Source organism: Pelobates fuscus, chromosome 2 (assembly GCF_036172605.1).
Source record: "Pelobates fuscus isolate aPelFus1 chromosome 2, aPelFus1.pri, whole genome shotgun sequence".
Classification (NCBI taxonomy): Eukaryota; Metazoa; Chordata; class Amphibia; order Anura; family Pelobatidae; genus Pelobates; species Pelobates fuscus.
Genome location: NC_086318.1, coordinates 424,588,985 through 424,606,385, shown reverse-complemented (window position 1 = coordinate 424,606,385; position 17,401 = coordinate 424,588,985). Strand labels below are relative to the sequence as shown.

General features: G+C 38.2%; 1 protein-coding gene across 1 annotated transcript in view; it reads right to left on the bottom strand.

The window, feature by feature from the left end:
• PCSK2 (proprotein convertase subtilisin/kexin type 2) overlaps positions 1-17,401 on the bottom strand; it is a 113,237-nt gene that overhangs the window by 15,400 nt on the left and 80,436 nt on the right. Inside the window, exons 6-7 of the mRNA XM_063444041.1 lie at positions 9,282-9,358; positions 980-1,068 (exon numbers count right to left, since the gene is read on the bottom strand). Of these exons, the coding sequence (XP_063300111.1) occupies positions 980-1,068; positions 9,282-9,358 (166 nt within the window). The remainder of the gene's footprint in view (positions 1-979; positions 1,069-9,281; positions 9,359-17,401) is intronic.

Below are 17,401 nucleotides of genomic sequence, written 5' to 3'. Positions count from 1 at the left end.
CAATATTCTCTTATACTGTATAAAGTTTGTTTGCAATAAAAATAGTTCATGGTAGTCCTCCAGGTGTTACAAAACTAGAACTCTCATGAAGCTATGTAACAATAAAGGCAGACAAAAGATCATGAGTCCCATGGTAGAAAAAAAAGTCTAATTTTTGACCTTTGAAAATAAACCCAAAGCACGCCAAAGATTATTGCACATAAAAAAATTATTATTCATATATTGAAATAATAAACACATAAAGACAAAGTCCAAATGAAGAAATATAAACCATACACATAACTACATGAACCTTAGTATAAAGTGCTCACAGTATGAATCCATTGACCATCCCTCTTGAGGAAGGCAGTGTGCTGAAACGTTGGGGCTTTGTTAGTTCCAGCTCTAGGTCAGTACACCTGATGTAACACTGGTCAGTGGGTTTATACTGTGATCATCAGCTTCCTATATCACTGTGTGTAAATACTTATTGTTCTTTGCCTGGTTGAAATATATAAAGTTTGTAAAAACTGCCGATCTAAGTGAATCAAATATGATTCTTCAGAATTTCCTCAGACAATTCACTAGATGGCACTATAAACACTTACAGTAGTTTCACCGAAGCATTGTCAAATATTCATTATTCAATATTTAACACGTCAAAAGTCTTTATTCAGAGTTTGTTGAAAAATATCTGCTTTTAGGGTTTTAATATGTATAACTCATTGATAAAGGCAGCCAGGAGGTGCCGAAATGTTGGGGGGTTATTTTTTATGCTATTTTCTGCCCTGTTAGGCATGAGAACTTTGGTAAATTGTATTGTTAATTGTATTGTTAATTATTTTTTGCCTATTTTGTATCACTCTATATATTTTTGTATTTCAACCTGTTAATGGTTCATTAAACCTGGTTGAGCATTTATTGTGTATTCTGGTGTGCATTCTCTTACTTATTTTCATAACTCATTGGAATAAACATGCATATAAAACATTTACAGTACCTGCAACCTTTGAGTTATAAGCCACTCCAACCCCACATATGTTATTATTTGCTGCAGCGGACACCTCTCCTGCACACCGTGTCCCGTGGCTGTAAAGAAAACAAAGCATTCGGTCATATTTTATATACTTTTTTGCATCAAATTTAATATGTATACGATATTTGATAAAACACAGCATAACCAGGTTCTCATGGGCGTAGGAACTCCCAAATATCTAAGGAGATCGGGAATGTACTAAAAGCAGTCTGGTGTCTCCCACTTTAGTGAGACAGCATACATATTTTCTCTAAACAGCAAATAATGACATAGAGGAAAGTAATTAAACTATTTTGTTCAATGCAGAAGAATTAGGATTTCATTAATGTTCTGTTGATTGTTTGGTATAAAATCTTGAATTTATTCTGAGCATCAAATCCTTAAAGGGACATCATACTCACAAGAGTAAATTGCTTTATATATGTGCACATAGGGAATGTGAGGTCCGGAACTTCAAGAGCAGTCCGGGCCCCCCAGGACCGCCGGGCCCATAGCAACCGCTGTGGTTGTCATGCCCTGATTCGTGCCCTGGTTTAGATTATTGGCTAGTAACACCTCCAGTGGCAATTACTCAAATGACCACTAGAGGTGCTTCCTGTCTACATGCAGCGTCTCCATGCACTGCATGAAGGTGCTGAACTTTCCCCATAGAGATGCATTGATTCAATGCAGCTATTTGAGAAGATGCTGATTGGCACAGCTTGGCATTTTGGTGCGCATTCACAATAGCCTCCCAATGCTATCTAATGGGAAACAAAAAGAGAGAATATGAGAACTCTGAAAACAGATGAAAGCTCAGAGGAACTCAGTAACTTGCCCTTTGGTAAATCCCTGCTCAGGTCTCAAAATTGTTTTTGGTCACTTGTGCCATTACAGAGAGAACCAGTTCCAAGGCATACCAGACTGATTCCACCCATAGAGTCAGTCCAGAACTGAAATGCCGGCAAGTTCTCTCTGCACAATAGACACAGCAACCCCGTATCTAGAGGGGTATCAGTTACATCTTGCTGACGAGGCCCAAAGAATGCTTAAACTATCATCCGTGTTTGCTATCTATGAATCTTCGTGTTTTTGACTACTGACATCAAGGATTTGATAAAAGTCAAATGTGAAACCTGGAAATATATAGAAATAATATTAAATAATTAAAGTTATCTCACAAAATTTGTTAGATTAATTTAGTTATTACTAAACAAAGGGATCTGCAACATTATACCAAATCTGCTAAAAAAGATTTCTTCTAGAGAAATGTAACAAGATATGGAAGTTACATTGTGTAATTGCTTATATTACTTCAGCTTAGTGACCGATTGTGCTTGTGCAATATATTAGGGTCAGATGAATCATGACTGGTGGTGCTCACACCCAGAACAAGTGCAAAGTGTCCTACTACATCTCTCCTCACTACGGTTAATGCTTCAGTAGTTTTTATCTGGGTGAGGGAAGGAGTAACTGCCACAAAGAGAAAGATTCATGTAATTACTCTACTAAGAAAATGTGGAAAAATCATTGTTAAATCAGCAACTTGGATCCTGTTTGCCTACAATTTAATTCTAAAGATTTTCAAACAAACTTGGAGTATCCCACAAAACCACAATCTTAATTTATTCACAGCTGTTATAATGCAGACATGAAATGTGATTTACAAATGTTGCTGTATAGGGTCTGAAGAGGGAGGTGCTGAAGGAAGCTCGGGAGTGAAATATTTATCTTTATTTAGGTGTCTTTAAAAAAAAAAGTCTTAAAAAAAGTCTTTAAGGAAGAGATAGTAAAAGGACTATTTAGAAGTCTACGTTAAAAGTTACTTGTTTTTAGGATATATTGGATTTATTAAATTATTTTTGTTTTATTAGTATATCAATGATTTTTTGCTTCTGACGCCACCAACTTTCCTGTCTGAGCTTGTTTAGTACACATGTATCTTATCTTGGAGATATTGAAGGAAAGTGAGAAAGATTCCATATTCTAATGGCGGAACAGGACAGGTATATCTTGATCTGCCGGAGATTAGCAGCAGTTGCAAACCTCGACAGCAGGTGCTAATTACATGTTCTAATTAAACAAATGGCAGATGCATATGGCAGCTGCTAACCAGAATAATTACCATTAATTTTGGACAGAACAAGACATTTACTGTATGTCTACCTTGAGATTAAAAACCCTGGCAAGCAAGCCGTGCATTACCGGAAAATATTGCTTGGACAATGGCACGATTGTGCAATACGAAATTTGACAATATGCTCTGCCCATTGAGATATATATATATATGCATATATATATGCATACAGCGGTATGCTGTCCTGATGAAAGCACACAAGTGGTGCTGAAACGTTGACTACGGAGTAAAGTAATATTTTTCTATTTTTTGCAAATCCTGTGAGTGCTGGTCCTTTTTTGGTTTTGTATATATATATATATATATATATATACAAAAAAGGGAGATTCCATGCACTCTTGCTTGAAGACAATATATAAATAGTATAAATAATGATACTTGCCGAGTGCCAAATCCCTTGGGGATATAGATAGAACAAAAATAGCAGAAATTGGACTGCACTCACTGACTTTTTTGTAGAGAAGATATAACTTTATTCCATAAGTTGTAAAAAATCGACGTTTCGGTCCGCACAGGGACCTTCCTCAGGATCAAATGACATACATACACTGAACAAATATATAAAGACGATATTTGTTCAGTGTATGTATGTCATTTGATCCTGAGGAAGGTCCCTGTGCGGACCGAAACGTCGATTTTTTACAACTTATGGAATAAAGTTATATCTTCTCTACAAAAAAGTCCGTGAGTGCAGCCCAATTTCTGCTATTTTTGTTCTATATATATATATATATACATTTTTTTTAACTTAGCACTGTCTGTAGAGTGCCAGGTGAAAGTATTTCCCAAGTAAGTATATTAATCTCATAAGAGCAGGCATTAGGCTGCTAGAGTAGAACCTGCCAAGAATAGGGTACATTGACTTTATGGCAGGCTTATTATGATGATCATAAACTGTAACAAAATCCCCATTATTTTTGAATAACTTGTTAAAACAAAAAAACAAAAAAACTATTACATATTGCAAGCTTTGAACTTGGTGTTTAATAAGTGAGTCCACTTGATATTGTATTTTGTATTACTTGGCCCCAGTACCACCCTTGTAATCTATGCATGTTCAGGTGTACAGCCCTCTTGGATTCAAAGGAAATTAGATTTGGGAGTCCAGGCCAACTCCTTTGGATTTGCACCTCTCTGTCACAGATCGCTTATTCCAGTACCCTATGTAATATTGCACTGCTGACAGTCCCAGAAGGAAAGATGTCCCATATAAGTGTGTGGATTTCATAGCATTAGGTTGCTAGAGTAGGACCTGCCAAAAATTAGGTACATTGACAGAATTATGCAATGTATGATCATAGGCTGTAACTTAACCCCCGTTATTATCGCAAATACAGGTGATTTAAAAAACAAACAAAAAACAACTAACTATTAAATTCTGTGAGTTTTAAAGTTGATGTTTAATGTGTTAGTGTGCTGGAAATTGTATGAAATATTGTATGAAATATGTATATATATAATTTCTAATAATAAAGCCATATTATACAAATGTATGATTATAATGAACGGCACTTTACAAACTCGTTTCAGTCAAAGAGTTCGGAAATTCTAATTGCTATTTTTCTTAATTATTTCTTTTTTATTACCTTTAGTTTACAACAAAATACTAAAGTATTAGTAATATGCCATTCCTACATTGCAATTGCTAGGATGGAAAACAATGTTGAAATGAAAAAAAATGACAGATAATTCAGTAAAAGCTTTCACAAGGTCACTTGTTGATTAAATCTCAAGATTAATATAAGGTTATGTACAATTTTGATTCTTCTTAGAGAGGCCCGAGGGTTCTAATCTTAGTATGCACATGGTATCTTGCTAACCATCATTCATTTTTATATATCAATATAGTATCTGAAGGAGTGCTTGTGGTCCTGTGTTTCTCATCAAAAATCTATGACCATTCTCACCTGGAGGTCATTTAATACTGGTGATGATTTATACAGTCTGTATTATACATAATTGTGAAATATCTACAAGGTATTCACATTTGTTCAATGAATGTATTTACAGGATAGGATGCATTTTGCCTCTCTTAACGCCTTCCAAAAAATGCACCTGCATGTCTTTTAACATGTTTTGAATTTCATATTTTGTGTTTATCCCCTCTTTTGAATGTCTGACCCCCTTTAGTTGATCTTCTCCACCTTAGTGTACCTTTTCCACTATGTGTGTCCCCCTTTAATATACCTTATCCTCCTTGTGTTTCTTTTACTCCCTCTAGCCCCCTTGTGTGGCTCTGTCTCTACCACCCCAGCCCCTTTGTGTGGCTATTTCTCCCCCTCCCCCAGCCACATTGTGTGGCTCTTTCTCCCATCATTCCAACCCCTTTGTGTGGCTCTTTCTCCCCCTCCCCCAGCCACATTGTGTGGCTCTTTCTCCCACTATTCCAGCCCCTTTGTGTGGCTCTCTATCCCCCTACCACTACCCCTCTTTTTCTGTGTCTCTTTCAATCCCAGCCTCTTTTCTGTGTCTCTTTCAGTGCCAGTCTCTTTTCTGTGGATCTTGCAACCCTCTTTATTCAATGTTTTTGTCCATTTCACCCCCACACCTTTTCTTTATCTTGCAGCCTCCAGCATCCTCTTTTCTGTGTCTTTTTCTCCCCTGGTGCCCCAGTGTGTATTTCACCCCAGTCCATTTTCTGTCTCTTCTGTCTCTCAGCCCCTCACACTCTTTGTATGTCTTTTTCACCCTCACCCATACATTCATAAATTGGTATAAATCTACACGGGCATACAGTGACAATTACATACTCAGCCCTAAGCATGCTGTATGGCTCTGTGGAGTCCTAATTATGCAGCCCACCCTAATAACTAAGGCACCACATGTTCATATCATTGCAGCCTCCACACAGCCTCTGGCATGAGCAGAGGTGATGCAGCTCAGCCACGCTACATAGAGTAATCGGCAGGAGGGGAGCACTGTGCGCCAGGTTACCTGGCCATTGCACCCCCGGGACTGGTGCACCTGTGCACAATGTAGGCAAAGCTTCCACTAAATTGATAGACATACTGACAGTAACAATATTCAGAACTGCTGAGGACCACTGAAAATAATTAAGTGAACAGCAACTAGCAAAGCTGGAGATTGATTATTCCATTACAAAGTATAAATCTCAATAATATTATCCGCAAAATTAGCCGCAATTTTAATATTTTGGATATGATTTTCAAATAAAAAAAAAAAAAAATCTAAACATTTTATAAATGTAATATTTTATCATTTGAATTCAATAGTTTTATATTTTCATATATTTTAATATGTTTTTACATATAATATATATTTGTAAATTGTAATTGAAAAAAATATTCAAATTAATTAAATTATATTTTCTTAAGTTCCTATTAATTCATTCTTGGAATAAATATATATATATATATATACATTCATACTACATTATGTACTATGCTAATGTTTAGATTATGAAATATACTTTTAATATACACTTTACAAAATACACATTTTATTGATTTATTTATTGAGCTAATACATCTTAGAATGAATAGGAAACTAGATTTAAAAAAAAGATTGTGTATTAATAATTCAGTTGGTATTTAATTCCTTCAACAAAATTAATTAAATGAATAACTAAATAGAAAAACCTGTGTTAATTTTCAAATAATTACTATAATGCAGTAATTAAAGTGACACTATAGGCACCCAGACAACTTCATCTCATTGAAGTAGCCGAGGTGCAGTGTCCATGTTCCCCTTAGCCCTGCAATGTAAAACATTGCCGTTTTAGAGAAACTGCAATGTTTACACTGCAGGACTAAGACTGCCTCCAATGGCTGGTTACCAGACAGCCACTGGAGGTGTTTCCTGAACTATGACTCCTTGAAACAATGCTGGATGTCCTCACACTCTGCATGAGGATATCCAGCATTAGAGAAAACCCTATAGGAAAGCGCTAAAGCAATGGTTTCCTATGAGGAAGGCCTTGTTGTGCATGTCCATTAGGTCCCTCCCACCAGCTGATGTCAGAGGAGGCTGGGCCCGATCCAGCACCAAGGGACATCAGCACTTTAATAAAGGAGGTGAGTAAAAGTGTTATTTAACTGTTTGCATCACCAGAGGGGCCACAGAGGGCAATTGGGCAGAGGAACATGTCAGTTTTAGGAATACATCTTTATATTCGTAACACTAACATGTTCCTTTAAGCTTGATTTTATATGGCTTCCATGTTTGTTAAATAAATAGCTGTAACCTTCAGCTCCATTAACAACTCAATCAATAATTTACAGTCTAAGACCTCAAGGTAATTTCTCAATTAATAAATACATTGATTTATACATAATTATAATGCCCTTGAACAGCTTGATGAAATAATACATAAATAAGTGGACAAGTAAAATTGGTCTGATGTGCGATCTCACATTAACAAATATAAAAATATATGCTATAACTTGCATAGTATAAATAAGTAAACACATAATTAGTAAAGGGAAACCTTGGCCTAATAGTTAGCCGACATGAAACCAGACTCTGCGTTTCTTATTATAAACAAAGAATAACTGGAAAGATTGTTACCAAAGATGCAAACACTTTTTTGCATTAAGAAAAATATAGAAATAAACTGAAGGCGTAAAGCAATGTCTTCTCTAAACTGCACAGATAGAATGCGGACAGTGTTGCCAAAATGCTAGATTTTCTTTTTAATTTTTTTTCCATTATAGCGCAAGAGATTCCTCTGCATATGAACAATTTAAACATCTAACAGCTCAGCATGTGCTGCTGGGGATAATGACACAGCGTTTGCTTTTATTTTTATATATATTTTTGATCTTTATCGTGTGTGAACTACAGTATGAGCAAAACAAATTGACATGTGATTTAATAGCAACAGGATTCTCACAGAAAACAACCAAAATCATTGTGCCTTTTAAATGAAACGCGTTGATATGTAAATTACAATTTGATAATCAATATCGATGGGTTAAACGTGGAAATCCCATGATCTCAGGCAGGAGCGGACTGAAATTAATTACTGAAGCTCTGCGTTTTATACTGTTTGGCCCTATTTGATCAAGAAAGTAGATTAACCCATAAGACAAGAAAACGAGAATAACAAAAAAAAAAAAATCTTTGATAACATATTGAATTTTAGAGTTTAAGTCTCCATCACAGAAATAGTCAAATGCACTGGTACCACGCCATCCTACATAACCATATGAAAGATCTTAGTCCTACATATATACATTTTTTAATGTTAGTACAGGTGTATCAGTATTTAAAGAAATGTGTGAATGGCAAATATAATTAGATGCCATTTCCAATTTAAAACATTCCCTAAATACTGTACAAACAAAGTATGTCTTAGGGGTAAATAGATCTGCACATAAAGATCATTAGTATACCTCCTTTCCTCTACTGGTTTGGTGTGTGGAAGAATGTAGTAAAATTGTTCTTTTGTTACTCTGATGTTATAATATCCCCCATATTTAATAACCAATGCAACACAAACCTAGGGGATAGGGGTAAGGAAGGATGGGCTCTGTGGCTAGACACTACTTCCATTTTTAACCCATGCTCACAATGGGGAGGGACATGATGAGTCTTGCTACTTGTGAAAAGTAAAATATAATTGGCTTTATGACTGATGGTGCTACCAACTAGCGGAATACAACCAGTACAAATCTTTCCCGCTTCCGATAATAAGTGATTAACACAGTGTGTCAATCTAGTGTCAAAGGCACTCTCATGTCTAAGGCGTAAAGAAAAAGTATCAACATTACACTAAGGACTAAAAGAACTGCTGATAAATGAAAGGCGTATATGGAGGTTCAGGATAGACCTCATAATGTCTTTGCAATATGACCACTATGTGAAGCTACTTATTTCCAGTTTAAACCAGGGTTTGAAATTGTGGACAGGGTTTGAGCAGGAACACAATGTAAACTTGCCTTCCCTTAGGATATTTGATACGTCCTTGTGTGTTAAACTCATTCCTCTGTTATAGAGAGTCACTGATTGTTTTTCTTTGCGTGCTAACTATGTCCCTGAAAATTACCTTGCCAGTATAGATATGAAGATTAGTCTCAAAGCTGCATCTGCACTGTAATACTGTTATACTGATACTCATATGTTTCTCTAGGCTTTCTGGGAGAATCTGCGAATGCATACAGGCACTCCTCGAACAAAAATATCACTTACCTGTTAAACCAATCATCTGTATATCGCGGATATGGGAAAGGATCATTGCTGCTGAAATCATAACTCGCCTCTGCATTCTGAAACAGAGAGAGGTGAAAATGAGCACACAAAAAAAATAATCCAAAATATAAATTACAGTATCATGACACTACATTACGCTCTGTGAACCAACAATATGACCAAGAATAAAATGAAAACAAAACATGTTACACGGTATACGAATAAATTATACTATATTTATAAGCAAGAAAAATACACATCCCGTTCAGCTATCAGCGGAGACATTGAAAACAATAGCTGTCATAACTAGATATGACTAAATATATTATTATACAAATAGGTAATATTTTCGTGAATAACATCAGTGAAAAACAGAAGAAGATAAATTGCCTGTCTTTAAAATGCTTTTATAAATGCACATATCAGCGTACCCACTTGGGAAAACTTGTAAATAGGAAACAAATGCAAGCCAATTTGAAAATAGATAGCTAAATACAGAAACGGAAAATAGGAAGCTACATCACAAAAGAAAATATATGTCGTTGAAGGCAAGAGACAAATAGCAAAGATAAACTAATATTAGAATATATACGCACACACACACACACACTCTGTGAACAAACAAAAAAGCACGTACAGGACATAAATATGATTCAGGATACAATTGTGTCTATAGATGTCAAATTTTATACTCATGGGTCATCATCTGACTTTTATCTGAAAAATATATTTAAGACTAGTTAAAAGCTTCCTGGTTGTATTAAGTCCATAGTTTTCTCTTAATAGTCAAGAAATACAAGATGATAATTGTTGACTTGACCATGAGCTTTCTTGAGCCATTCGGAATCAATCCAAAATGTATCTCAATGCTTATTGGCTGTTAAACGGACTCTGCAGGTCCCCTCTTCTTCTCACCCCACATCCCAAGTTGCTGAAGGGGTTAAAACCCCTTCAGTGACTTACCTCTATTCAGCGCCGATGTCCCTCGACGCTGGTTCAGGGTCCACCCACGCTCCTCCGGAGGGGGAGACCTATTGCGTATGTGCGGTAGAAACCAAATACAAAATGCTTTCAATGCTTTACTATGGGGATTTCAGCGACGCTGGAGGTCCTCACATAGCGTTTATGAAAACTGCAATATTTACAGTTGCAGGGTTAAGGGTAGTGGGAGTTGGCACCCAGACCACTCCATTGGGCAGAAGTGGTCTGGGTGCCTGGAGTGTCCCTTTAAGTAGTGTGCCTGTACCCTTATCATTTTTATCTCCATCTTGCATGTCTGTCTCAGTTGCCTCCTGGATTAACCTGAACCTTGCTAATTTCTTCTTCATTTTTTATTTAGATCTATTTCTTTATTTCTATTTTTAACCGTTAAGCCCCTAACAGCTCCAGATAGTCTTGAACACTGAATGGTTGCTAGATTGGAACAAGGGACTAAAATTTCAACAAGCAGCCCAGATGACATCCTATATGTCTATTGTAAGCCAACTATATTTATTTTCTGAGCCCTAGCTCACTTCAACTGAACTAGGCAATGTGACGAATTTCCAATAGGTTGGCAATTAACGGTACTTTCCTGAATACATAATCTTGTTTCCCTAAAGTAAAAAAAAAAAAAAATGCTGGTAGAATGCTCTAGGACTTTCTCACTCACTGAGAGGCAGCTAAAGGTGATAAAATATTGCAACACTACAGATCAGGTTGCCCCTGCAAAGGCTTTGTTGCCAAAGGTGTTAAGTAAAACGTATTATTATAAGGGATAAAAATTTGCTTTCAGCAGACTGAGATGCGGTCTTCACAGGAGAAGGAAATACTTAATTAAAGGTGTTAACATGTCTTTTGCACTCTGCTGTTTGCACACTCTTAAAAAAGTAAAAATAATTACTGCAGTATGCTGTGTTATAATACACTGCTATACCCTGCAAGCAGCCAGCCCGAGGCTTACAAAATGTTCAATAATGAAGAATACAGTTTAACAGAAGAAAGGCAGACAGTCCATGAGTTCATTATAATCTTTAGATTCATTCATGCAGTAAAATGAAATAGGCTTCACCACATTATAACAGGAGGCACGTGTTTATATTTGTATAAACCCTGCGAAGAAGTGATGATGTTGCACTTCATTACAATAATTTGATGGCAAATAAGTAATTACATGCTAAGCTCAACGAATTGCTACGAGACCAGAATGTGTAGATGATTAAGATCACTTGGTGGTTTGGAAGAAGCTCAGATGAAGGAGGTGGAGGAGGAGATATTAATTGTTAATAGATAAAAGTTATCTAAAGGTTTCGGTTCTTTGATGATGAGAGTTATAAAAAGGTTTTGGATTTAAAACCAGCCACTTAGGCATGGTTTGCAAGAACCCATGAATCCTGAAAGTTAGATATTCCCATTGGCTTGCAGGTCTTCTAAGTGCGTAAGAACCAAAAGGGATCCAGGAAAATTTTGAATGGGATTTCCTTATTTGCAGCAATTCTTATTTTTTTTTTGCAAATATTCCTGTTTTGTTGGAAGAATTGTTGGGAATTCCGTGAACAAATCTAGATTTTAAAGTCAAGTTAGCTATGGTTCCTGAAAAATTCAGAATTCCTCCTGAAGTCACTTTGAATTTCTGACAAACCTCACTTTAGTGAAAAATACTGGCTGAGTGCAGATAGATTTAAAGTATGAGGACTTGTAGAATTTAACTATGAGTAGAACATTTTTAGAGGGGGATTAGAAATAAAGAGTCATCCTGTTGGGTCTTAAACTCTGAGAAAAAGTTATAGCATATTCCTGCAAGCTTTCTTTTTATTTATTTTTTAAAACAATGTAAATCAGGGTGATGGTTATTATGGTGTAATTAAAGTTAAAATCCCTTGATGTGAGGGGATTGAAAGCGCCCCGAAAAGCACACTATTTAAAAAAAATATTTCATAAGTCCCGAGCTAATGTAGTTTCATTCAGGATACATATTTTGTGGACAGGTTAGAACCAACTTTACGTTCTAAATATTTGTCCATGGCATAATCCACTGGTGGGAAATCACAAGGAGTGGATGTTGTATTTTCTGCTAATACTCTATTTATTTTAACGGACACTCTTGGTTGGTTTATATTTAATAAGGTATTTATTCTTAATGTTTTATTCCCACATTTGTCTATATTTACTGCCCTAATGAGGACCAAATTCCCTTTATTAAATGGATCTTGAGAAGATCGGAGGCAATTGGAGAGGGAGAGTTGGTGATAGTGGGAGATTGGAATTTTGTAATGGACCTGATGCTGGACAGCAACTGCAAGGTTAAATATACGAAACAACACCAAAAGGTCTTACAGAATTCATTACATGATCAACAATTAATAAGTTAATAGATTGTTGGCGCACAGTAACCCATCTGTTAAGGATAACAGTTTTTTTTTCATCCAAAACCCACTCTTATTCTTCTTGATTAGATATGTTTTTCTCTCTCACAGACACCTGCATATGATCACAGAGGCTGACATAGGGAGTATAACCTGGTCAGATCATGCACCCATCACTATTATTCTCACTATGTCAGGGGGTGCCCCATGCCTCATTGGTGACTAAATGAAACCTTATGAGAAAACCCCACTGTCACACACATTATATTTGTTTTTAGAGATTATTTAGCTGACAACACTACTGGGATGTGGGAAGCACATAAAAGTGTGATCAGGAGTCTAGACATGTGCAAATCGTTTCGTTCCGAATGTATATTCGGACAAATTTTGTGCAATTTGGACATTCTGATTGCCGAATTGCCGAAGTGTCTAATTTCCAAAGTGGCAAATGGAACCGAATTGCCGAAGTTCCGAATTGCAGAAGTTCCAAATTGCAGAAGTTCCGAAGTGCTTTGGATATCTGAAAAGTGGAAAAGCAAGTGGTTAGGCTTAGGGGGTTAGGGTTAGAGGGTTAGGCTTAGGGTTAGAGAGATTAAGTAGGGCGGTTAAGGTTTTACCAAGAGGGAAAAGACCGGGCCCAGATAGTCTAACCATCAGGTATTATAGAATGTCTCTGCCTCACTTGTGGAAGGATCTTTTGCAGATGATTAATTCAATTTCTCGCTCAGTCCTGTTGCCTCTTCTATGCTGATTGCAGCCATCTCAGTCGTTCTCAAGCTTGGTAAAATCTCAGAGAGTTGTAGTAGCTAGAAATCAATCTCATTTATAAATACAGACTTGGAACTGTTTGCCAAAGTATTGTGTTCATCTCATGCCCCTTTTGTCTGGACTAGTACACTCTGATCAGGCAGGCTTTGTATAGGGTCGAGAGATCCGTGACAATCCCACTAAAATTGCCAACACTATCCATAAAGCAAAAGCTGCCTGAACCCCTATTTTATTACTTTCACTTGATGCATAGAAAGCTTTTGACAGAGCGGACTGGTCTTATCTCTTTAGGGTTCTGGAGACATTGGGGTTCGGGACAAGATTTAGATCCTGGGTAGAGGCACTCTATAGGCGTCCAACAGCAAATATCCGCATTAATTAAAGGCTCTCTCAGTCCCTTGATATTAATCTAGAAAGGGATGCAAGGAAGCAGTGCCTTTGATATTAATCATTCAGTTGTTTGACAATTGTTTGCAATCACCATTTCTAAGCAGAGTCTCGTACAATTGGAGCAAAAGATATTACCCTACTCAACATGTATCCTTAGATCCATTCCTTCAGCTCATTCTCCCTTTATGAGTTAAAATTACTACAAATGGCTAGATCTCTCAGATATTGCTAACGTCTCCATGGTTACCCTTGTTAGATATGAATCTGTGTATTTAAAGAAATGCATTAGCCATAAATAATTCATGGTTATCATTTTACAAGAATGTGACCCACTTTAGAAAAGAAAAAAATAGATATGAGCAAATGTCTATCTTAGAAAAGCAGCATATGAACTTGTTTTAAGGCACAAAGTGAGGCATAATGCCACTGGCTAAAGTCCCCTTATTCGTGGTGACAGTACATCTACATGTCAACATATGTGTTATGCCTTAATGCAAGAGACCAGGGGTAGATATACAGGGGTAGATATACAAACCATTGTGTGGAAATCTATTCACAAACCGGACTTTACATAGGACACGAGGTCATGCGTTTAGACTAGAAGAAAGAAGATTTCGTCTAAGGCCAAGGAAAGGTTTGTTTACTGTAAGAACAATCAGGATGTGGAATTCTCTGCCTGAAGAAGTGGTTTTATCAGAGTCCATACCGATGTTCAAACAGTTACTAGATGCATACTTGCAAAAACAGAATATTCAAGGATATAATCTTTCAATGTAGGGTAATAACTGCTTGATCCAAGGATAAATCTGACTGCCATTCTGGGGTCAAGAAGGAATTTTTTTCCTAGCTTGTTGCAAAATTGGAAGTGCTTCAAACTGGGTTTTGTTTGCCTTCTTTTGGATCAAAAGCAGAAAACATATGTGAGGAAGGCTGAACGTGATGGACGCAAGTCTCTTTTCAGCTATGTAACTATGTAACTATGTAATACTTTCTTTAACACTTGCTTTATATTTGTTTTAAAAATGTATTTTTTTTTAGCAAGTAGTTTATCTGAGTACAATATGGTCCCAATGTGTATATTTATAACTACTATATGAGCCTCCATAGACATAACCTTTCTTCCCCTAGCCGTCCCTGGTGACGTCCTTTTGTTTAATTGCAGGAAAAATACATAAGACAAAGTAGTCACTAATGTGTCTTATGATATCTTTTGACATTGTTGGAATTTCAGTGTAATTTGAGATTTTCAGTGAAATAAGATTTTATCTTTATTTAACACTCATTTTTTTTGGGGGGGGGGGAAAGTGGGACAGAGCTGATTAAAAATATATTTTTCCTCACATGATTAAGTGTTCCAACCCAGGTATGCAATATTGGGCACTGGCACCACAAACAAGCGCTGAAATATAACGTGCAGTATTCATTCCTCCATACATCAAAATCCAGTGTTAGGATCTTCTCAACTAACAGCATTTACAAGAACGCTATAGTGACAGGGATACAAACAGTGGCTTACATACCAGGGTCGCAGGGGTCGCGGCTGCGACCGGGCCCGGCCCACCAGGGGGCCCGGCCGCTCCTGCGACCCTGTATGTACCCACTGGGCCAGCCTCTTCTCCTGGGGGCCCCAGGAGCCGGCCACCTCAGGGCCCCCCGAGGCTGGCCCTGCTTACACCCGGCAGGCAGTCAGGCTGGCCGGTGCGCGAGGGAGCACTCTCCCCTGAGTGCTTCCTCTTCAGCTCCCTCGCGCACTGCACTGATACCGGAGCCGGAAGATGACGTCATCTTCCGGCGCCGGCATCCCTACGCGGCGCGCGAGGGAGCTGAAGAGGAAGCACTCAGGGGAGAGTGCTCCCTCGCGCACCAGCCTGACCGGCCGCATAGGAGCCCAGCAGCACCACTGGACCCCAGGGAATCCCCTCAGCACTCCAAAAGGTAGGGAGGCTGGGGTGATTAAATTTTTTTAAAAAAACGTGTGTGAGTGAATGTGAGTGTTAGTGTAAGTGTGTGTGAGTGCAAGTGTGTGAGTGAGTGAGTGTGTGTGAGTGTGTGTGTGAGTGTTAGTGTGTGTGTGTGAGTGTTAGTGTGTGTGTGTGAGTGTTAGTGTGTGTGTGTGTGTGAGTGTTAGTGTATGTGTGTGTTAGTGTGTGTGTGAGTGAGAGTGTGTGTGGTGTTAGTGTGTGAGTGTGTTAGTGTGTGTGTGTGTGTGTTAGTGTGTGTGTGAGTGTTAGTGTGTGTGTGTGAGTGTTAGTGTGTGTGTGAGTGTTGGTGTTTGTGTTAGAGTGTGTGTGTCTGCAAGTGAGTGTCAGTGAGTGTGTTACTGTGTGTGTCTGTTAGTGAGTCTGATGTCTGTTAGTGAGTGTGTGTTTGTCAGTGAGAGTGTATGTTTTGTAAGTGAGTGTGTATGTATGTCTGCCGCTGAGTGTGTCTCTGTCAGTAAATGTGTGTGTCTGTTAGCTAGTGTGTATGCATTTGTTCGTGAGAGTGTGTGTGTGTGTCTTCAGCACTTACCTTTCTCCAGCGCCGGACTCCCATGGCGCTGGCGATCCCTCCGCCTCTCAGCTCCGAATGCGCATGCACGGCAAGAGCCGCGCACGCATTCAAACCGCCCATAGGAAAGCATTAGTCAATGCTTTCCTATGGACGTTCAGTGTCTTAAAATGGCGGAAGCGCCTCTAGCGGCTGTCAGTGAGACAGCCACTAGAGGCTGGATTAACCCTCAGTGAAACATAACAGTTTCTCTGAAACTGCTATGCTTTCAGCTGCAGGGTTAAAACTAGAGGGACCTGACACCCAGACCACTTCATTGAGCTGATGTGATCTGGGTGTCTGTAGTGGTCCTTTAAGTGTGTGTGCATCTGCATGCACTGGCGTATATACCGCAGTCGCAGCCCTGCAACCCCTGCGACCAGGTGCCCGCCGCCATGTGTTGCTGCCCTGGCCCGCGCAGAGTAAGCGCGAGGGGGGGGGGGGGCCACGGATCAATTTTCGCACTGGGGCCCCATGGGTCATGTGTACGCCACTGGATACAAACAAGTATTTCTGTCACTATAATGTTATAGTGTTTGCATGAAAATGCCTGCAGGGACTAACTATACCAGAGCAACTATATTAAGCTGTATTTGTTCTGGTGACTATTGTGTACCTCTAAAACTTAGAACACAAATACGCTTTTCCTAGGATGTCTCTATGCTTAGCCTCCAAACACAGATAGCTGCATCTTAAATGTTCAAACACTACCTTAAAACCTGTAAAAAGGTCAAATTCTCCCCAAAATTCCCAGTTTATTGTGTACACGTGAACAGGGTAGATAAAGAACAATATGTTTTGAATATACTCTAGGGGCTTAGGGGGTTAATTTATTAAAGGGTTACTCCAAGCACCATAACCACTTTGAAGTGGTCATGGTGCCTTGAGTCTGTACGTGTAGCATTTTGCTTTGAAACGCTGCACACACTGAGATTAACCCCTTAGTTGCCCCAGCATAACTCCCACATCTACTTCATCAAAACAATGGTCTTTGGTTGGAGTAACTCTTTAAGATAAAATCCAAATTTATAGACACAAACCAATTGGAACACACCTGAATGGATGCTAATAGGGGACTGCTGAAACATT